The sequence below is a fragment of the Anser cygnoides genome, chromosome 1, assembly GCF_040182565.1.
Source record: "Anser cygnoides isolate HZ-2024a breed goose chromosome 1, Taihu_goose_T2T_genome, whole genome shotgun sequence".
In the NCBI taxonomy this organism is placed as follows: Eukaryota; Metazoa; Chordata; class Aves; order Anseriformes; family Anatidae; genus Anser; species Anser cygnoides.
Window position 1 is genome coordinate 203,304,994 of NC_089873.1, and position 23,769 is coordinate 203,328,762.

A 23,769-nucleotide genomic window follows, 5' to 3' on the forward strand; every position below is an offset into this window, starting at 1 on the left:
GCATCCTGTCTCTCACTTAGTTTGTTACTTGATATATGATGTATCATGTTTGGGCACTTGCAAGCTGGAAGATGATCCAAGCCTCATCTTTATGGCCAACATTTCGGATTCGAAGCTCAAATATTGTTTATCACTACTTTTACAGTAATGCTGTTTCAGGTCCAGAAATTCCCAAAGGCGGATTAGCTGCAAGGCATAGATTCAGTTCTGAATTTTCCAGAAGTCTGACATAATCTGATCCAGGAGCCCACACAGACATGTCACTATTTTTTGATTCACTCAGAGAAAGAAGCAGTATGGCACTGATGACTACTATGTATTCTGTTACACCTATTTGAAAGACTTTTTTTTTTATATATACATTGAACCTGATTTTAACACCCCTGCAACTAAAACCCTTGAATAACTGCATTCTTCCCTTTACTATTACTGAATTCCACAAACTCCTCCAAAATCTATCCCTGCCTTCCTCCTTCCATACATTAGGATCCTTTGACGATATACCATTCAACTGTGGTTATATCCTTTATGCTACCATTCCTTTTCTCACTGCTTTTCTAAACTGTGAAAACTACCTAGAAGATATTAAAACAATTGTACTGGTAGACCGTGTCTCTTTAGCCTTAAGAATAAATGCAAATTGTAATTAGATGTATCCAGATTATAGATGTTTCCTATTAGAAGGATGAATTAGAGTAATTCCCATCATTCTCTTCTCACAACAATTCAGCTTCCTACATAGATTCAAATAATTCACACAAGCATGTTTGCAAGTGCAGAAAATTTTAGGCCCACTTTTAATGTGGTCTTGCTTCTGTAGCAGTCGTATTTCATTGCAATTTATGATCAAAGAAATTGAATTCCGTAGAAGGTGGAATAATAATATTATTCCTAAGAAAATGGTGTGAGGTAATGGATATCTATTTATTTACCTTCTTCTGAGACTTATGATCACTGTTACCCTTTTCTCTGATGTTACTGAACTTGACAACAGAACTCAGACTTTCACTAGTATGCAAGCACCCAAGGATGCAGGTCAACCTCTAGGCAGAGCTGTGACAGCCCTGAATACATCTTGCTTTTGTAGACTTAAGAAGAAGTAAGACACCAAAGTCAACTAAGCATGTTAAAAACATCTTCTGGAAGTTCCCTCTGCATTTTTGGACAGTGAAAAAAAAAATATTTTGGGCTGATCAAAAACATTTTGCAATCACTGAGTGATAGGATGAGGGGAAATGTCCCCAAGTTGCACCAGTGGAGGTTTAGGTTGGACGTTAGGAGAAATTTCTTTACTGAAAGGGCATCATTGTGCATCATTGGAACAGGCTGCCCACGGGTGTGGTTGAGTCACCATCCCTGGAGGTCTTCAATAAAGGTGTAGACGTAGAACTTGGTAGCATTTTTTAGTGGTGGACGTTAGTACTAGGTTAGAGGTTGGAGTAGATGATCTTAGAGGCATTTTCCAACTTGAATGATTATACAGTTCTATGATTTGGTAAGTGGACTTAACTAGAAGATATTTGCTTGTCAAATCTGAAACATTCCCTACCAGCATGTTGACTCAATGACACACACTCTAACAGAAAAACGTTGAAATGAGTCTTTTTTTTTATTAGTACTATTTTCTCATTTCAGTAACTCTGAAGTGTTTTGTTTCAAATTTATAATTTGCTTTCACATTGTTTCAGTCTGTGTTGCTGTGTTGTTTGTTACTGTGTATTGCTTTTTTTGCCTCAACATCAAAATGACATTTCCAGCGTTGCCAAATCTCTATTTTTTCTCAGAATTTCCTTTTCAGAAAAGATATAATACAATCTTGAGGTTTTGTATTCATTTTGAATGGAAAAGGACATTTAAACTAGATGAAATTTCCTGTAGAAATGAAAAATATATTTGTTCATGAAGCAAAGAGCCTGTAGGAAATTAAATTAGTGAAATGAAAAAATAAGTAAACTGTTACATTTGATTTTTAGCAGAAAAAATACACCTGTGACCTTACAAATAATAGAGAACTGAGTTTTATTTTTTCTTCCACATTGCATTAACAAAAAGCTGTGATGACAGATTTTGGAAACGTTTCCAACTCAGTCTTTTTCTTTCTCTTTAAACAAAGATAACTTGATTAGGTATGAATACTGTGCTTTACCTTGGTTCACTTATACAGCCTTTCCTCCATTTCACAGACTACAGTCATTTCTTCACTGAGGTGATGTGTATTTCTGGGATGACAAGCAAATCCAGAATTTGCAGCTCCAGGGGCAGAATCTGATGTGTTCCCAAGGAGCACAATGGACCCATTGCAGACCTAAAAAGTCCTGAACCTTAATAGACAACAGACTGTCCCTGCCATATCTTGGCTACAAAGGTCAGGATGTTAATGATTTTTGTTAGAGTTATTCACTAAAGCAAAGGGGAAATAAAAAGAAAAAGGTCTCACTGGTGGGCTTGAACTTCTACTGCTTCTACTGCTGCTAGCAGAAAATGGAGGTAGGACGTATTTGCTAGCAAAACCAGTATTCATCTCTGTATGTTTATTGTATCTGAAAACAAAATTTGCCTAAAGATTCAATGAAATCTTTAATGACATATATGGAAACTAATTTGTAAATTAGTCATAAGGAAACATCATGGGATAGTTTGAGACTGTAAGTTATAGTTCTTGTTTCTTCTGTGATGTTCTCTAAGACTTTATCATAAACAACATTTTGATCATTGAAAAAATTAAAGGAAAAATAAGCACAACCCACTTCCCTTTATTTCAATCTTGAAGTCACTGCATAGCAAAAAAAAAAAAAAAAAAGGCAACTTGCTCTGCATGTTGTAAAAAAATATTCTCACATTCTATCTATCTCACATTTGTTTCACTTGCTTCTCCTTGTATGAAGAAATACAGAGAGGGCTTCTGGGAATTTCAAATATTTTCACTCTTTTTTTTACCTTTTCTCCATTCTTCTAACTGCAAAGTATTTTCAACTTTAGAAAAGTTAGAGAACAGGAAAAACGTATTGAACAATGGTAGCTTTGCAGTCTTCAGCACCCAAGTTGGTGAGGCTTCCAGATGTCACCAGCTGGCAAAGAGAAGAATAGACAAAATAGTATCTTATCGTCCTTGGGGGTAACAAGTCAGAGTTAGTTAAAAAAAAAAAAAAAAAAAAAGTGACGAGAAATGAAAACATGAAAACATGAAACAAACATGGAAAAAAAAAAAGAACAATGATGAATTTTATTGAAGAATAATGGCAAGGAGGTTGGAATTAGATGATCTTTAAGGTCCCTTCCAACCCAAACCATACTGTGATTCTATAATTCGATGAATATTTTCCAAAAACTTGCATTGCAAGTACAGGAAACAACTGTGAAATTTCAGAATTTCCTGCAAGGGCCGTTTATTTTATTTTATTTTGCCGTGCCCAGCAGGTGGAGCCACAGTCCGGCGGCCGCAGCCAGGCCAGCAGGAGCCTTGGGCGTGCGGCGGCCGCGCTGCAGCAGAAGCGGGACTGCGAGAGCCCTAAAGTGCTTTCGTGGCTCCGCGCCCATAAGAACACTAATTGGTTTTAAATGGATCCAAGACACGAGCCGTTGCCAGCTGGACTCACTTTTCTTGGTGAAAGAACACGTTTCTCTTCCGTCATCTACGTGTTTGCGTTTTGGAGACGTGACAAGTTTAAGGAACAAATCTGGACAAGGTGCTGGGCAGCCTCTGCTGAAGGGGTTCGAGGCTGCTTTCGGAGCCAGTCCTGCCCAGTGCCCTGTACCAGCTCCCACGTTCACCCTATCAGGGTGCCTCAACAACTCTGAAGTGCTCACACCCAAGCTTGCCTTCGCTGAGTAGCTGAGTAGCACCGTGTGTGATTGCCCTGCATTTATCCTCCGTTGTGATATTGTTGGAGCGTCCTAAACTGGGTCTCTCCCAGCAGTGTGGGCAGAAAAGGTGCAGGCTGTGATGCTCTGGATGTGTACAACTCATAAAACCACTCTTCACCTTTGGTGAAGTCACAGTCCTGTGATAAACCTAGGGACAGATACAGATACGTCCAGGAATGCAGAATGCATATTTACATGGGGAAAGAAGAAAAAAAAATATATTAACCACACATTCCAAAGGCAGCAAATTTTTAAGTTGGGGTTTAATTCATTCACCCATATTGGAAAGGCTCCCCTGAATCTTGTATGTGATTTGATTACATAACAAGAGATTTCTAAATGATCTATAGATTTATTTTTTTTTACATATTTTTTTTTACTTTATTTTCTTTTAATTAATCAAGGATAATTTTACTTTTCAGAGACAGTACAGTAGCACCTAAAAACTCCAGCCAGTAATAAGCCCCATTGCATTAGGCACAGGAAAGGCAGAAGATGATAAAAAGTAGTCCTCTTCCTGAGGAATATTCAGTCTAAGGAAAAATGGCAAATAAATTGTAGTAGAAAAGAAATATTGGATGGGAAACTGAAGGATGGGTAGGTTGTCTGATTTGACAAAGAAGGTACAGGGTGTTTCTCCATAGTATTTTTTAGACAGAAATGGCTGTGTGACTTTGGATCCAGAATCCAAATCCTCATGATCTCACAGCTTGGAAAGTAATAGGATAAGCCCTTATTTATTTCCAAAATGTCTCGGGCAAGAAAGACTAAGGAATAAACAGAGATCTGCTCATGTGCATTAACCACTGAGATTTCTTTTTTTTCTTTTTTTTTTTTTCTCAGATAATTCCACCAAATGTGGTCATTCTGTGTTACAAGTGTTATCCCAGTTTCTTCATTAAGGTTCAGTATGATTTGATTCACACTGCATTCTTCCACTGCCTTGTACCTCCTAATTGCAGGAGGCGAGATTTTTTTATTTCTGCAGTAATTAGCATGACACAGAGTTAATATTTATTGGTTTTAATGTACTGCAGTACAGATCACTTTCTATAATCCTGTAGACATAATCACCAAGTACAGCATAGTCTCATAAATAGTTTGATATTATTTCAAATGATATTTATGGGAAGGTAAGCTACATCTCAAAAAAAGAAAAAAAAAAACACTTTAGCCACAGAATAGGTACTTCAGCCTGTCAAAATTGCAATAGGTATCCACTGGAGACCTACAAAGCTCAGCTTTGTACTTGGCCCATGCACTTGCTGCCTCTGCACTGCTCCTGGGAGAGGTGCTGAGTTTGTTCTCAAATGCTGGGAGCCAAGCAGGATTCATAGCTTGGGGGAATTTTGCTCCAAACTGACACTAGCCTGGTCGTATGGTTTGAATGCCCACCTGCAGCTGTGGTACATCAGGTGCTCTCTTGGAGCACTTCATCCAGTTGAGTTTAATTTGAAAGAAATTCAGTACACTTCTCTGAGACTGTGACACTCAATGCAAATCATAGTACAGTGAGCAGAAATGATTTGGAGATTGACTTTGAAAGCCCACTCCTGAACTGAACTAAAACATTCACCTCGATATGGCCTGTTTATCTGTCCATGCCAAAGTTCAGTGGCATCACATTAGCTTTTCACAGCCCATAGGAATGCAAAAATTTTTAATTTCCTTCTTTACAAATTTGTCTCATATGGGAATTTACAAGACAGAGCAAAAAAGATCTTTTATAGAAATAGATTTTGTTTTGACTGTGATAGAAAAATTCTGCTATGGGTATTAAGAGCATGCATATGAGTTTCAGTGGGTGGATATTTATTCCCTGTCCTCTTATTCTTAGGAACTCCTCAACTTCTATTAGAATTTTACATTTTTCTTGATTAAAAATTTAATCAGTGCAGTCAATACTGTTGAACATCACTAGCGTCATCATCATTAAATTCATCAGTGCCACCTCTCAATCTCATGATGACCCTGCATCAAGAAAGGCTCTTGACTGAAGATAGCACTCATCAATAAATTTAAGAATGTTTGAGTTCCAGTGAGGATAGTGGAAAATAACACTTAAGTGAACAGTGCATTTAAGGCTACCTAAATCATACTTTCTGTAGAGACAGACTTAATATTTATTTATTTATTTATTTATTTATTTATTTATTTGGCTGAGAGGCCAGCTCTTAACTTGTGTATTCAGACTTGTATTAAAACCACTAATAGGATCACTGATGTAAGTAGGGTTATGTATATGCTTCTAGTCTGACATGCTTAAATACTTTGTGAAGCAGAAGTTGAAAATCACTTTCAGACTTAATTTTTGTTATTGCTGCTGTTGTTAATATTGGCATTTTTGAAGACTCTATTACAGTACGTTAAAAAGAAAAAAAAAATTGTCTCATTTCTTGAGATGTTCACCTTAACTACAGAGTGTTGAGGTCATGTAAGCTGGCAGTCAGACATGGCAGGCTGGATATGCCCCTATGTAGCAAAGTGGGCCAGATAACATCTCAGTAAAATGTTCTGCAGCTGCAGGAAGTATATTAAAATTCTCTAAAACAGCTAATTCCCTCACAACTCCATTGACAATTGCTAGCAGCCTCTACGAAGAGCTAAGCAGCCTCATTACAAATTATCAGGTGAACTGAATGAGATTCAATGTTTAAAGAAAGTCAGAATAATAATTCAATAAAATTGAAGCACAAAGCCCAGTGGAGAGTGCTACTGTAAAAATTTAGTTATTAAATTTTAAACAATCATATGCAATAAAGCAGCTGAAATATTGTTTCATAATAAATACTATTGCTGATGCAAATCTGATTCATTCTAATGGCTACTATAATTAACTGCATGGTTTGTGAGCTGTTAATTTTGAGGGTGAATAATTGGTTAAAACAAGTTTTGTGTATTGCAATGTAATGTGCTTGTTCAATTTTCCACTTAATTTCAATTAGTATGGGTTTTACATGTACTCCACTGTTGCAGTTTTTATGCCTATTATTTTTAATTAGGAAAAAGCAATACCTTGGTAGAACAGAAGAAACAAGCAACACTGCATGCTGTTTCCAAGTTTTAGTTCTATTACAGATACTTCAAGCTCATATCACTTAACTATCTGAAACATTAATACTGCTCCTGAGGCTGACTAGAACTGGAACTGGGAGTGCCAGTTCCAGCATGAAGTAGAAGGAGAGAAGGGACCTCTGCGCAATGATTTTCAATACAAAGAATGAATCTTTGTTACTACTCCTGATGTTTTCAGTACTCCAATTTTTTTTCAGTAGTTGGAACTGCATTGTGATGTTATTATTCACCATCAAAATGTAGATGCACCTATTTTATGATGGTATCAGGCACTTGCTGGAGAGCCTTGTTCATATCCACAGAAAGTGCCTAGACATCAGATCAGATGCTTGTCTTTGGGGTGGATAATGGTACAGTAGATGTGTGCCACCCACAAAGCCATATATTAGTCTTCATTTCTTTCAAGAAACAATTGTCTTTACATCATCTTTTCATGACATATCTTGCTTCTCACATTGTGCAGCTCCTGCAGCTCACATGGGCATGTGTAAGCTCCATCCCTGCCGCTTGCCAGTGACTCTTTGGGAGGGAAACTCATACAGTGGACAGAGAGGGTTATTTGTATTCCCTTTGCTCCTGGCTGCCCACACACAGGGCTCCCTGGGGACAGCTGCTCGACTGATAAAAGAAGAGCAAATGTTCTAAAACAGACACTGAAGAGCTCTTTGCAAGTCCTCCCTTCAGAGCCAAATCTTTCCAGGTGCCTGACAAATTCCCAGCACTATTGATGAAGTTGTTTTGTCTCTGACTCTTGTCCCCACCCCCGTGTTAAAGATCTGGTGGCTGAAGTGCAGCTGGCAGATTTGCTGATGACATGTGAGACAGAAAACCTCCAGCCTACTCTGCCTTATCTGGGCTGGTGCTGCCAACAGGGTGAATATGTCATTAATAACACTGCACTTAAAAAAAAAAAAAAAAAAAAAACACCCTTCAGGGTGCTGCTGTGCTGCTGAGAGGATTTTTTATTGTACATCTTACAGAAGCTTAAGCAGGAAATAGAAATCCAGACATTATATATTAAAAGCCAAAAAAGTATGGTTACCAATTCTGTCTTAAGCAGACAGCAATTCTCTCACTTAAGAGTCATCAACTAGGCACATCATCAAACTCTTCATGGACATTTTAATGCATTCATCTGCATTGCATCATTATCCTCACTTTTCAAATGGAGGGGGGCAAAGGACATAGAGATAGGAGAGTTATTAGCGTGGCAATCTTTTGATACAGTAAAGAAATTGTGCCAGGTCACTTTGTTCACACAGGATTGGTTCCCATATCTCTGAAATAAAAGTATTGTCTTCAAGGCCACTACTGGATATAACCCATGTTAGCATTTCTACCTCCAGTATTCACAAAAAGATTTCTGAGGCTTTAGAGAGATTTCTGAAGTCTGGGAGAAGTTCCTGGAATCACAGAAGGTTTATGTTATAGTTAGTAACAGACGCTTTGGAGTTGCTTTGAAGACGCTGTGGAGTTGCACAGAGAACGGCATCAGCTGGATAGTAAAACATATAAAGGGAACCTGTTCATTAGTTCCTTTTTTCCTCTTTTTTTTTTTTTTTAAACAAACAAACAAAAAAACATGGTCAGTGCACATACTGAGAACAGCACCCACTATGAGCTGCTTAAGAAGACTTTTTCCACTATGAATAGCATCAACAGATGTCTAAGGAGCTGATTGTATTTCAACCCTGTCCACTAAACACCTGCTTTCTGATGTTCCCCGACAGGCCAGATGACTCTGAGGACGCAGCACGTTCAGGACTCCAAGATGGGCTTTGTAATCAATGCGATATACTCAATGGCATACGGCCTCCACAACATGCAGCTGTCGCTGTGTCCGGGCTATGTAGGCCTCTGCGACGCCATGAAGCCCATTGATGGCCGGAAGCTCCTGGAGTCCCTCATGAAGACCAACTTTACTGGGGTCTCTGGGGACATGATCTTGTTTGATGAGAATGGCGACTCGCCAGGGAGGTAATGTTAACATCCGTCAAACTACTTAAATACCGGACATGCTAACTGTACAAAGTAGATGCATTCACACTTGACATCAGAACTAAGATCTTACACTTTATTTCTCATATTTTCATACTTTCTGAGCTTATTTTTCCAAAATAACTCTTTTCATTAATGAGTAATTTTAATGATATCTAAATTAGGGTTGGAGAAGAGTTTTCAGGTACACAGTCTTCCCATGTGAACAATAAACCACGAGACTTTCAATTTTATTTTCATATACCATGACGTCCATCATAGCATTACCCTCTTCCTCTTTGAGTATTTAAAACCATGTGTTCAAGAGGTAAGCAGTCATTATTTGAATAATCACCTGGATATAGTTTCTTTATTAAGAAATCTAAACTATAAAAACCACATTGTATAGATTTATCTGGGATTTTTTTCCCATCTGAATAATTAAAAACTAGAATCATAGAATCATAGAATATCCCGAGTTGGAAGGGACCCATAAGGATCATCAAGTCCAACTCCTGGCACCGCACAGGTCTGCCCAAAATTTTAGACCATGTGACTAAGCGCACAGTCCAATCTCTTCTTAAATTCAGACAGGCTTGGTGCAGTGACTGCTTCACTGGGGAGCCTGTTCCAGTGTGCAACCACCCTTTCGGTGAAGAACCTCTTCCTGATGTCTAGCCTAAACTTCCCCTGCCTCAGCTTAACACTGTTCCCACGGGTCCTGTCGCTGGTGATAACAGAGAATAGGTCGCCTGCCTCTCCACTCCCCCTCGTGAGGAAGTTGTAGTCTGCGATGAGGTCCCCCCTCAGCCTCCTCTTCTCCAGGCTGAACAGGCCCAGTGACCTCAGCTGCTCCTCATTAAACTAAACTGAATTTAAACAAAGCTCATTTTGTTGATAATTTAAATATCTGAGAGTTTTGTTTGTTTGTTTGTTTATGACATACATGCAGTGTCCATATAGAAGTACATATTCAGAATAGTAATGAGATTTTTTTCCTAGGTTTCTGCCTACTGAACTGTCAGAAGATGAACAGCAAGTATGATAGCATTCAAAGTATATTTATTTATCCTTACAGTTCAGTGGATTGATTCCTGCCTCATTCACTACATTTATTCCAGTTTGACTGAAGCAGCCCTTTCTGTCTGCATTATTAGGAAATTTTTAAATATCTATGTGCTGACGCTACGTAAACAGATGACTAGCAAGAAAACTGTTTATCCTGTGTATTCATTATTTCAATTCTGTATTCTCCCAGTAATGTGAATTAAGACAAAATCATTAATTCCAGTGTAATGTTGGGCAGGAAAAAGAAATTCTATTGGTCACAATATTGCAATATTTCAAAAGTTTTCTGCAATTTCAGATTTTTTTTTCTCATTTTATTTGAAAAACTGTAATGTCAGCATTTTCCCCAAAAGACAGCAGGCCAGCCACCTACAAAACAGTCTGCTTTAACCAGTTCTCTGGAGACACATATTTCAGAAATCTTCGTACTCAGACTCTAAGGAACTGCACCATGAGCTGGCAGGAGAACTCAAACACAAACTGGCAGAAATCCAGGAAAAATTTGGATGGAAATTTATTTTCAGCACTGTTTTGGTGAGCAAGGCTGTCTTCCATTAAACATTTCTATTTTTACAAATAGCTGAATTCTGAAGAAAAGTGCTCAGTCTGGATTTTTCTGATATAATATTTTAAAAAGACTTTTCTTAAAAGATTCCCATTTGAATTTAGTGATGTTTGGATGCAGTGGATTGCATCCTACCTTATTCCTATCCCTTTTTCACTCATTTCTTGCAGAAAGACTGAAGACTTCAGCAAACAAATGACATGTAACACCATAGACCAAAGACAACATCTACATTTTTCAGAGACCTTTATCGTTACCTTTTCCTCATGTAGGCATACTTAACAATAACGCTTTAATTCCATTTGTTGCAAGGAATTTAACTGAATGTCTTTTGTCTCTTTATATTCAATATTAAATTCTAAGGAACAAGATGAAGGAATTATATTGTGTATAGTTATTTGCTCAAGGCACTGTAGAGCATCAGTGTTTCACTGTAGAGCATGGGTCCTCCGTGTGTGAGATACAGTAGTGCTCTGTCTACTCAAACTAATTAAATGTGTGAGGGGAAAAATGTACTCAGAACTTGGTCATTTTAGAAACATGGGTCTTTGTTCCCTCTTCTCCTAAAATTGTCATGTGATTAAATCCAGACTATGTGCTTAAATTAGCCAACACTGAGTAAAAATTTACTGTTTAGTGTTTAAGAAGGGTTTGTGGTAAACACCATCTTTAATTCCCAGGTTTTAGTAGTTTCTAGTCATTTGAGCACTGTCAAATACTATGTGCAACAGCTGGGAGAGGGTGCAGTTGTACTGGAATGACTCATGTACCCTGTTCACTTTTGTTGATATCTGCATCTTCACTTTGTTAAACAGAAATTTAAATCCTCGCAGCTGTACTGTGGTGCTAGTGTTAAGCAGGGAAACACTACATAAAAGGCCTTTCTGACCTAGATAGCTTGGGATTTCAATTTATAGCAAAAGGGTTTTGATACTATACATCAGATGATTAATCTCACAAGATGCTTCCAGTCCTGGCCCTATTCCAAAATCTTTTATCTCTATGCTGAGCTTAAACAGATAGATAGTCTGGTGGAGAGATTGCTTTAGGAGGGACAGAAGGCATGGGAAAAAAAATAATAACAAAAAAAAGCAACATCTATGATTTCTTGGGGAAATAACAACTACATGTAACTACTACGGAAATTCCAAAGAAAAAATTGAAAAGGCAAGAAAAAACAAGTAAAACAAGATGTTAATATTTTGGTTTTGCTACCAACAGGATAGGGATTCTCAGCAACTTCGTGGCACTTCTGATCTGAAACAAGTGTTTTGCACTGCGATTAGGGCACTGCTGGAAATGTGTTATTGCACCATCTGGTCTCTCCTGTCCTAAAGTGATAAACTGTCCCTGCAGTAACTCAAGAAAGCTCCAGGGAACCAGTGATTCATGAACTTCCACTGTAGAAATGGACTTCCTGAGTCTGGCTATTACTATCAGTCCACCGGCACTGTTCTCCTCAGAGGTCTTGTGAGAGACACTACACACTGAGGCAATAGGTTTATTTAATTTGTCAGGTTTCTTTCCAGTATTCCCCCTGGGATGTATGCATGGAACTACTTTGCAGCTAGTGGAGGGATAATTATTTTAGTTCCTGTGGTCTGATGAGCATTGGCAGTACTTTTGTTCATCTGCCCATAAAACTCTGAATTGACAGCTTTAACAAAACAACCCTCAGAGGAGTGTTTTGATGTCCTGACAATGCTGAATAAAGACCCCACAAGGGATTTTGGGCTAACTTTTGAGTTAGTCTGTTTATCCTTGAACAAACTGTGTCTGTGAACCTCAGAAAAAAAAAAAAAAAAGAAAAAAAAAGTTTTTTAAACATATAAAATCAACTTGTTTATTTGGGTTTGTGTATGCATTATCTGAAATAAATTAGTTTGTGTCAGCCTGGTATTCACTTCTCTAACTTTCACAAGGTAGCTGAGTCTCAAGGCTGTGGGCACTTCTTTGTACAGGATGGAAAGTAAAATACTCTAAATCTAGGATAATCATATTTTTTTCTTCCTAGCTATGTTATCTTTCATTTCCTCTTGTTTTGGAAAGATTCAAAACTCTCATGATATGGGTAACGACATATCGCTCATTCAGTCAGGCTCCACTGCCATTTTCTTTCACAGGTTGCTTGCATTGACTCCCTTACATAGTTTCTCCACTGAGGCAGTTAGACTTTATCTCTTTGTTTAAAGCATTCTAAGATCCATGGATAGAGAAGAAGAAGAGTTTTACTCAGAAGAGTTTTACTATATATATGCACTATGTCAGCCTCGGAAAAATATTGATGTTATAGCATGATTACTGCTTGCCAGCCTCAAAACAGTTACCTCAAAACTTATAAAAGATCCTTCAGTATCTTATTTAAGAGTCTGTATGATTTAATGGGTTGGTTCTTTTCATTATCTTTACATTGGGCTTCATAATGTGTACTCTGACAATATCACTCTTAATCCAGCTCAGTCAATACGCTTTCTCCTGGGGACTAATTTTTTTGCCTGCTGCCAGGAAAACATAGGCTCCTCGCTTATGATTCAGCCAGGTTTTATAGGCCTATGATGGCATTCATATTCATTTTCTGTCTATATTGTTTGTTTATTTTTCATCAGTGAATATAATGTTGCTTAGTGTGATTACTGCAAAATTCACTGAAAAGGAAGTAAAGAACAGATAACGTCATTACTTCAGGAACTGCCCAACTGTCTAAGCATGAATTACAAATAAGTGCCAAAAGAACTGACCTGTACGGGAGAAAGGTAGCCTGGTGTTCAGCATGGTAGTAGGAGGCTGGTGAATCCTAGGCTGCTCCACAGACTTTCTTTAGGACTCTGTGGGAGCTAATAAGAAAGTAAGAGGAAGAGGGAGAGGGAGAAATGTGAGCCTGAACACTGGGATCAGCTCTGGCTGTACTGTTAACACTTCTGTTAATAAAGGTCGAAAAGGTCTTACCCAGAAGCAGCCTAGAACTCAGGTACGAATAGTCTTTCCCTTCCGTACTGTATTCTATGAGGAATTAAACATGTTCTGATCACTGAGGTATTATTTAAACGTGAAGTGGGTTGTGTGAATGGATAATAATAGCATTTGATGCTACAATGCTGTGAAAGAAAAAGAAATAAGGAAGCAGTGCCTCTTGGTCGGGTCTCCCTGAAGACTCCAGCAAGTCCCAGAGTCCTGGAGTCTGTGCCTGATGGATGATGCCTGATACCTCTCCAGGCGTCACACCAAATTGCATTATGCAGTCGAGGTCTTTTCATTCTACAGGTCTAGATTGCTTCTACCTCACTTACCTGGCTTAATCTCAACAGCTAAATGGGCACTTGCAGACGGTGGGGAGCATTTGGTATTGGGAATCACCATCATGTGTTTAGATTTCTCTGCATCTGCTATAAAAGGGACCTAGAATAGCTGAGGTTCCCTACTTAGTACATTTCAATGCCTAAAGTTAGAGAGTGTGAATCTTGTCTTGTTTCATTGTTTTCCTTAAAAAAAAATAAACAGTCTAAAGAGCTCAGTCATTTAGCCTCTGAGGGTTCGGTGAATTTTCAGGGTCTCAGAAGAAAACAAATTAAAATGCAAAGGAAAAGAAAGATGGTGAAATCAAAAAAGAAAAAAAAAATATATATAATATATATAATATAATATATATAATATAATATATATATATAATATATATAATATATATAGGGAGAACCTCAAGGACAAGCATAATGCTGGAAATTTTTCATTTACTTTTAATGAGCTTGATGTTGACTGTATGGTGTTACTTTAACGTGAAACATTTTGTGATCATAAAATCAGAGAATGGTTTGGGTTAGAATGCACCTTTAAAAGAACATCTAATCCAACACCCCTGCCATGGGCAGAGACATCTCTCACTAGATCAGATGATGCTCTCCTAAACTCAGCTTATTTTCCCTTTGTGTTTCCAAAGATACGAAATCATGAATTTTAAGAAAATGGGCAAAGACTACTTTGATTATATCAATGTTGGCAGCTGGGACAATGGTGAGCTGAAAATGGATGATGATGAAATATGGTCAGAGAAAAATAATATCATCAGATCTGTGTGCAGTGAACCCTGTGAAAAAGGCCAGATAAAGGTAAATATTTTCTCCATTTATTTCAGTTGTATACATAGGCATGAAATTTGAAAACAAGATTTTCCTGACTCTTGCATGGAGACAGTATCATCTATCTTAATTAAAGTGTACAAACTTATGTATATAGTTCTTACTCGGATCATAGTCATCTCACTGTTTTCATGAATTGCTATTTTCTTGTACTCCTACATCTATGAACTGTTACCTTTTTTACACTTTTATTCCAAATGCTTTAGAACAGGTTTTGCTTTTTTGTTTGTTTTATTTCCTTTTATTTAGTTTTGTATTTTATTGATATCTGATTCAGCAGAGTGCAAATCCCTGACTGGGATTTGTCAGTACAATTGCAGGTAATTCATAAATAATAATTGCTACTAATACAGTGCTAGACATAGGCACCTAAACTGGGACATTATTACTCAGACCTTGCATCTGTGGTATCTTCAGAGATCATCAGTAACTACTGCTACTTAGAACTACAGTAAAAGTAAGTAAATTTTAGTAACTAACTTTTTTTATTTTATTTTTTTATTTTTTTTTAAATCATACCTGTTTTATCATTTCCTTTCTTCCTTAGGTTTTAGATTTTTCCTTTCTCACTTTCCTTGTTGGTGTAAGGAGTGGGGGTGCACAAATCTGTCATGTATTAATGGTACTCTGTTATTCTTGAGCGTCCCGTGACACTAATAATCTAAAAATGCTGCAAGTCCTTGGCTTACCTTGCAGACATTTACAGTCCAATTCATGGACTGAAGGGATGAGTAGGGACAACAGTGTGGCTAAGATGGGGGGGGGGGCGGGGGGGGGGGAAGGCAATTTTAATTTCTGACATTTCACTGGAAGATGAGCAGGGGCTGATGGGAGGCTGACCATGCTCTGCAACACAGAGGGTGAAACTCTTCTCAGTCTTGTACAGTTTTAGGACAGTTACCATGATTTATTCACTAGCTGGTCTTTGGCAGTCAGTAAACGAGTTTCGTCAGATTAAATGCATGTGTCTCCAGTGCATGCATGTAAAGTTATATGAGATTTTCAAACTTTCTTTATAGTCAGCGGAAATACGTAGATTTTTCAAGATCAGGAGTCCTCTCATTCTCAGTTAGGATTTAAAAATAGATAAGATGAATCTTGATATAGAAGCACTTGTTTCTTTTCACTGTCCAGCTGGGACAGTTGGTTCAGATAAGAACACACTTTCAGCAGACACATAAAGGAAAGTTGGATGAATTACACCCACAGTAATTAATCATAATTTTACAGCATGCTAGCCTGCTCCAGCTACAAAGACATATTTGAGAGGATAGGTATGGACAAACAGATATTATTTCAGAACAGGGTGGCTCTGAGATCCTTTACAATGTTTCCACAGCTCAGTTGATGGGAAGTGTCTTTATTAACCTTCATTAAGATTCCTTCCACCTTCTGCTTATGCTTTCAAGGAAACTCCCAGGAGGATTCTTCTCTGTCAAGGCAGTTCATCACACACTTGTACATATACTTGAAGTCCGGTATCTGAAGTTTTCTTTATTCTCTGCTTTAGGCTGTTGACTATAAATCTCAAAGTTTATGTTACAGTCCTTTATCTTTATGGCCTTCACAGATGGTGGGGAAAGCTTGACCTTGAGTAACTCCATGGTGGTTTTCTTACAGAATCTTGTGGGACAGAGTTATTATGGAGGAATTTGAAAGTTTCGTGTAATAATATGCTATTACTCAGCAGTATTTGGTATATCCACCTGCAAGACAGGATAACATCCAAACACAACCTAACTCTATACATTTGAAATAATGCAAAGACATACAATTATTCGAATAAGTACAGGTTCAGAGAATTAGACAATGAGAAGAAGAGGGTGAAATTTTTTTTTTTTTTTTTTCTTAAGGGACAGAATAGATTGCTTTATTGTTAAAAGTGTTCACACAAAAATGTTCAAGAAATGACCAATAAAAGGATGAAGAAGTAGTTGGCTAAATGATTATATACAAAATATCTGACGTGATTCTGAGTGGTTGAGAACAATTTTTTTGATTCCTAGAGAAAGATACATAATTACAGTTAGTGCTGGGAAAAAAATACTCAGTGTACTAATTTTCAGTCAGATTTGTCAAATTCTAAGTCTTTTAGAAGAAATTTAAGAAGAAGTTGGTTTGTTGAAAAGTTTAATAGAAAACTGTAAATGAATTGTTTTGATTAAATTGTTTTAATAATACCATATGGTTTCTATTTTGACATTTCACTTTCTTGAGTGTATCAGACGGTGTAAAATGATGATTTTTATAATGCATCATTTACCAAAATATGTCTAAAAATTAGTACAAGTTTTCTGAAAATTTATTTTCCTGAACACAATATATTTTAAAAAATCACGTTTTTGGCTTTTTCTTTCATTTTGATCTAGAACAAATCCAAAGATGTGAATTTTTCTGGAGGATCAATATGCTGCTTTGCAAGTAGCTGTAGTCTAAACCCTTATAGAACAAATCATTTATGCTCTTGCTGCTTTTCTCCAAGTTTAGCTATTCAGGTGATTTTTACCTCTTTTCATGCTCTACAATTTTAAAACCAAAACCCCAAATTGTAGTTTTCAAGTCCTCATGTTGCTGATGAAAAGATGCAAATTAAACGTTTTTTCACTGCTGCATTGTAAAAAGCAATATGAGCAATACAGTCCTTTTTGGTTACACTCCTTTGTATTTCATATATTGAAATTGTTATAAAAAGACATTTGGTTTTGAAGTCCCCTTCTAAATTAATCATTAAAAAAACAGCCAAAAATGTAAGTCAACCTACTTCTTATGCTATAATTGGAACTATTTGTTTATAAATTGTTTGGAAAGAACAGAGAGACTGGGAATACTTTTTTTTCAAAAGAAAGACATATTGACAAGAAGCACAGATGTTTTCAATGCCCAGAGATGATAAATAAGGATCTTGAAAAATCTGCATCTCAATCATGAGTATGCAATATCATTTGGTAGCAAATTATAAAACGAGAAATCAGGTCAGATGTTAAAATGGATGAAGATAACATTCTCACTCCTAAATGTTAATTAGAAATGCAGTAATCTAAATGATTCTGGAAGAGGATGCTCAGTTTAATGTTTGGAAAAAATCTGTTTTAGCAAATTACTCACAACTGGATGAAAAATAACCACCCAAAAATCTTTGCGTAATGAACGCTCAAGCTCTTCTCAGTGGTGCCCAGTGGCAGGACAAGAGGCAATGGGTACAGACAAGAACACAAGACATAAGGAAGCATTTGTGTTCTGCGGGGGTGACAGAGCACTGGCACAGATTGTCCAGAGAGGTTGTGGAGTCTCCCGCCTTGGAAAACCCCATGGGCTTTTGAAGTCCTGGGCCACCTGCTCTGGGTATACCTGCCTGAGCAGGACAAGTTGGACCAGATAGCCTCCAGAGAGCCCTTCCAACCTCAACCATTCTGTGATTCTGTTAAATAATGTTGCTGACATGATTCCCTGTATTGACCACAATGGAGTGAGTTATATGTCTTGAGTATCATGCATTGGTTTCTGTTTGCACATTGACATCTACGAAATTTTGAATTTTACTAATTTTCTTCAAAGAGAGGGAAAAATCACAGGTTGTGGTTCTGTAACCCCATCTATACTTTTGTTCAGTTGATGTTTTTTTTCTACTGGTACGTACATGGTGTGAAAACCGAGAACTTGGGTCATGGTTTTGGATAAGCAAGCATATCATGAAAAGGATTTATCCTTAAAATAAAATTAAAAAAAAATCTCAAAAAAAATAAAATAAAATAAAAAAAAAGAAATCAGGGGTAGCAACAGGGGTAGCACGAATGTATATTTGTGTTGCTAAACCAAATGTTGATTTTTGTCTCAGGTGATCCGTAAAGGAGAAGTCAGTTGCTGTTGGACCTGCACCCCTTGTAAAGAGAATGAATATGTCTTTGATGAATACACATGCAAAGCCTGCCAGCTCGGCTCCTGGCCCAACGATGAACTTACAGGTAAATAGGTTATGGGTGTGCTTATGTTGTCAATTAAAATGTTCATCTGTTAAGCTGAAGAAACAAAAACCATATATGTGAGTGTAAGGACTGTTTCAATCAGATTGAACCAAGGGATAAAACTGAAATTTGAATTAAGACTGGTATTTGTCATCTTGCCTCAAGATCCAGGAGTCTTTCATTTAATTGAGCTGCTCTCTAAAGACATGAATTACTGGATCTAGAAATAAAAAATCTAATCCTGGTTCTGAATTCAAAGCTGTCCTAACACCAAACAGGTCATGTAGTTCATGAGCTTCATCAAACAGGTAGAAAAAATGAGTCCTTGTTGGAAAAGTTATTAAGGGAGATCAGATTTTAGATGGTTTTATTTTCTTCCCAAGCAGGCACAAAAGAGTTGTGTAATATCTCCTTTCTACTCTGAACTAGTAGTTGCAATTACTGCTTCTGTCAGCATGAGTGCTCCAAACAGACTTAGGTTTGCAACAGTCCTTTGTTCACCATAGAGTCTGCTAAAATATAATATTCATGTTCTCCTTTCCATGGTGTAGATCTCTATGCTCTTGCAGAATGCCAGTTTGCTTACGTCAGAGGCAAAATCGCTGTAACACTTGTACCCCACAGTCCTTCTTCTTTATAATTAAAAAACAGAATTTGAGTATGCAGACACTTAGAGCACACAGACACTTCAAAATGCTGTTCAGGGATCAAGTTTTCATTGTGACAGACTGTACAAAGGGAGAAGAGACAGGCTTTTTCCAGAGAAGCTCACAGACTCGGTTTACTTATTTCTACGGAAGAGGGAAGAAATAAATGAGACGAAAGAGAAGGAAGACAAAAGGAAAAACAGTGCTGGATGAATTTATGTAAGTGAAAGAAAGTCAAGCAAGGTTTGGCCTATAGATAGATTTTTATCAATGAAGTTAATTAAAATAATTCCCTGGTATGGAATATTACATTGTGGTAATACAAGCTAGGATACCTAATTACTGCAAAAATATCATTTAGTCATGAAACTGATAGGGGATTTATCAGAAAATTTCAAATATGAAACTTCCTTTGAGAAACAATTTTGAAGTAAGAAAAGTGAAATATCAATAAAATAGATTTGTAAGCTCTCCTCCAGCCCTGCTCCCAAAGCCCTGCCTTCCTGAGCCCTTGGCAATCACACAGATAATCCCTCTCACATCAGGGAAAGCTTTCTTATGTCATGGGAATGGTAAAAAGGAGAAAAAGAGCACTGACCCATGTGACCCTTTCTCCCAGTGCAGACTACACAGGGCATGGTATAAGCTCAGGTTCACATTCTAGCTAGGCCATCCATCAGAATCCAAGACTCATCATTGCAGGGACCAGGCCTGGTCAAGCCTGGTCAATTTATGAAGGTCAACTATTGCAAACAGTCAACTCTTCAAACACCAGGGCTCTTGTCTGACATGTGGCAGATCCCCTATCACATCTTTGTTTCAATGAGCACCTGAATTTTTACCCAAAGTAGATCAACTGGATCAGCAGCTGCTAACTAGGTTAGGAGGGAAAGCTCTAAGTGCTTAATCTGATCAGCAGAGGGTCCAGTTCTGAAACATGGGTGATGGGAACTGCCCGTTGATTCAGAGAATTTGGGGTAATTAGCATTTATGAACTGTGCATAAGACAAAGTGAAGAGAACAGCCACCAGGGTAGCCTTGGGGTTCAATGCTTTCTCCTGGTTCCCTAGGGCACTCAGGTCTTGGCCTCAGCCAAGGCATTAGTCTAGGCTTGTGGGAGGATTTATCTTTTGAAGATGTTACTTTGCCCTCAGGATGGAAGAGCAGGAGAGGGTGGCACTTTGAAAGTCCCTGTGGGATGAATCAACAGTTTTCTACCTAGCTCTGATTATTTTAAAGGAAAGTAGATATCTTTAGTCAAGCCAACTGCTTCATATAATACATGTGCTGCTACATTTTGAAAACCATTCATCTGGCTTTAGACATGCAATTTATGCCTTTACAGGGTCCAAAGCTGATATGCACACATAAAACAACCTCTTGGACATCAGTGCCAAGCAATGCTCCTCAGCAGATCTAGCCTTTGCTCTTCAGCCAGGAACAAATTCAGCAGACAGTATTTGGACACTGAACCCCGCTAGGCTTCCACAAGTACTGCTGTTTGCATTCCTGGTAACAGGACACCCATCATCATAGCTTCATGGCTCTGTAGTTCCCATCTAAATTACTATTCACATTATGGCTGGATCTGGTCTTATTTAGCCTTGTATCAAAAACAGATTTTAAAAATTCTATTCCCAGTTTATCCATACAATATATTGAGCTGTATATTTTTATGATCATATTTATAGCCCCAACTTTTGCAGCTTGTAAAGAAACTGTCTCTCAGTCTAACCTTGTTTACAGCATAAAATTTAGTAATACATGTGAATTAAAAGTGAGGAGGGGGAGGTGTATTTTGTATTCTAGTTAGGAAATTTCCTGTTATTTTTACAAAGCATACACCAGTCTCCTTGAAATGTCCCTACATCTGATACTGCAGCAGTCTATGCCTCTTTGCTGCCAAATAAAGCCATATCTTAGATAAGGTTAGCTCCACAAGGCTACACATAAAAAGCTCATTGGAGTAAGTCTTCCTTGCACTGTCACTTTCATATGAGAGTCCTGGTTTTGCATCTCCAGTAAATATATCATCCATGCAACTGAGAAGGCTTTCAATGTGGCACAACACCTCATTGTCTGCCAGAGATCTAAACTTAAATAAAAACATTTTTGGAATGCTTTCTTGGCTCACACAACAAAACATTACTTCATCTTTCTTGTGCTCAATGGCCAGCATCACTTTTGTGCCACAAACATCAATATATAAAATGTAATGGCTAGGATGTTGAACACAGAAAGGAACAGAGTTTAGTGTTGTTTTTTCAGCCACCTGTGGAATATCAGAATTCAGATGCAGGAGGCGAGAAGACAGAAAGGATGCAATATGTGTAGGAAAACAAAGTTATTCTCAGAACAGAAAAAGAGCTGTAAGATCTCAAGTACAATAAGGCTTAGCAAGTCCAAAGGGAAAGACAAGTGGGAGGAAGAGTTTCTCTTGATTAAATCAGTTACTGGAAAATATCTCCATCTAGAAGAGAAGCTGAGACTAGAAAGACAATGTTTAGCTGCCAATATTTTATTTCCTCTTAAATGTTTTTCTCATCCCTTGTGCACAAAACATTCCCCAGGGAGCAGGCTCTGCCTTGAAGACAGACTTAATAATTCTTTTTTCCTTTTCTCCCCAGTCTACATATACCATCTCAAAATGAAATCCAAGTCCATTTCTTCCTCCTGCCTTAGTGTCAAGACGTATTTTTCGATCTACTGTAGTTCCCTTTCTTCCTCATGCATTGTGTTAAAAACACCCATACGTGACAGGAGTCCCTACTTCACACAGGAGTTAACTAGTGTGGCTGAGGCATATTCAATTATAGCAGGAGAAACTCATGGTTTGACGTCCAGAATTATATACCCACTTCTCCACTCTTCCTCATAGTACTTCATGGTGTTACTTTCAGAGCAGAAGGAAAAGAAATGAATGCTAGGTGTATTTAGATGTAAATTAAGGGATTTTCTTGACATCTCTGGTCCAAACCTCAATGCAATGAATTTTTCAGTAGTCTGATGAGGACAGCTTTTTGGTTCTCCAAGAAAAACAGCTTACTTTGAGGACATGACTTTCTGCATTCAGAAGGGGTAATTTGGGAAGACCAGACAAGCAAACCAGTAATCCATAGCTTTGTCAATGGCTGTAGGAACATCTTGCTCCAGTTATCTCTAGTGATTGTTTTAATGACAGTTTTAAGGGGAATTTGGGAGTGGAGGGAAGAGACAATTATTCCCTTTTTCTGTGATTCAGGGACAACACACAACAATAACAGAAACAGTTTTGTCTAGTAACCTCAGGGATAACAAAGAAAGCAGATGATATTAATTAAGTGACATTTGGATTATCTTCAGGCTGTATTGACATTTTCCTCACTCCTTGTGTACTCCAAATATGCTGGTTATTTGATTTTCTTAATTAGATTCAAATCAACATAGGAGCTGAAGTATTTTACAGTTCTTGAAAAGTTTTCTTTGACATTCATGGATAAGGCTATAGTCACAAAAATTATTGTGTTAAATTATTGTATTAGTTGTTAAATTACAGTCACAAATATATATTTTGCTATAGTCACTAAAAATTCTTACACCTGATAAGATGCAATATGCCCAGGACAGCAGCATTATTATCCAAGCTTCCTATTTGAAAGTGCCAGGTAAGAACTGGAGCATCCAAACAATCCCTGAACAGAAAGGACTGAAAAAATGACACCACCTCTGAGTGACACAGTCATCTCAGTGGGCTCTGAACACACTGGTTCTGTACCCTGTTCACAGCATGCTCTTTCCCAAGCCTAGACTTGCACTGGTCTGCACTGAGAAATGCAACGGAATGGCTCCCTCATCCTGCAGGCATTGCTTGTGCTGTCAGTGAGATCAGCAGAAAACAGGTAGCTCCAGGAGCTCCAGGAGCCCTGGTGCACACTGCCCATGGGGCTGAGGGCAGGGGCAATATTCAGTATTGAAATATGGCACATCGTTGCAGGGGTTGGCTGGTTCTTCCTGCAACCTGCCCATCTGGGCTGTGATGTGGGGGGGTCTGAAGCCTGGATGTCTCGTAAGTCTGGAACCTGAATGAAAAATAACATTCATATCCGTGCCTGAAATATTTTCCCAAAGTAACTGCTTGTTGCTGTAAAATGGCTTTCTTCTATCACAGCTTGTAATAAAGTTATAACCATTGGTAATTTCAGCAATTGTCTGACAGTTGTGAGCATAAGGCAGAACACAATTTAGCCTGTGCTGACATTGATTTTTTTGTTGAAACATTATTAAGATCCTGCTTTTGATCATAATTACTAAGGCTATAATTCAGACAGAGGGTAGAGAAAGGACACTATGTTTAGTCAGGTTGATTTCAGCATTATAGATACACATCAGCAGAGTTAAAATCAAATTTTCATCCTGATCTTCCACGTCCTGCCTTTCCTTTTCCTTTTTATTCCAAATGAAATGTAGCCATTTCCATAATTCCTTCTCACATCAGCCTGTTG

The 23,769-nt window shown here is 37.8% G+C and overlaps 1 protein-coding gene across 3 annotated transcripts in view; it reads left to right on the top strand.

The window, feature by feature from the left end:
* The window catches only part of GRM5 (glutamate metabotropic receptor 5), a 283,179-nt gene that overhangs the window by 222,726 nt on the left and 36,684 nt on the right, over positions 1-23,769 (top strand). For all 3 annotated transcript variants that reach the window (XM_048076446.2, XM_013178154.3, XM_013178155.3), the window contains 3 exons: positions 8,670-8,916; positions 14,481-14,649; positions 18,515-18,641. In XM_048076446.2, coding sequence (XP_047932403.1) covers positions 8,670-8,916; positions 14,481-14,649; positions 18,515-18,641 — 543 coding nt within the window. The remainder of the gene's footprint in view (positions 1-8,669; positions 8,917-14,480; positions 14,650-18,514; positions 18,642-23,769) is intronic.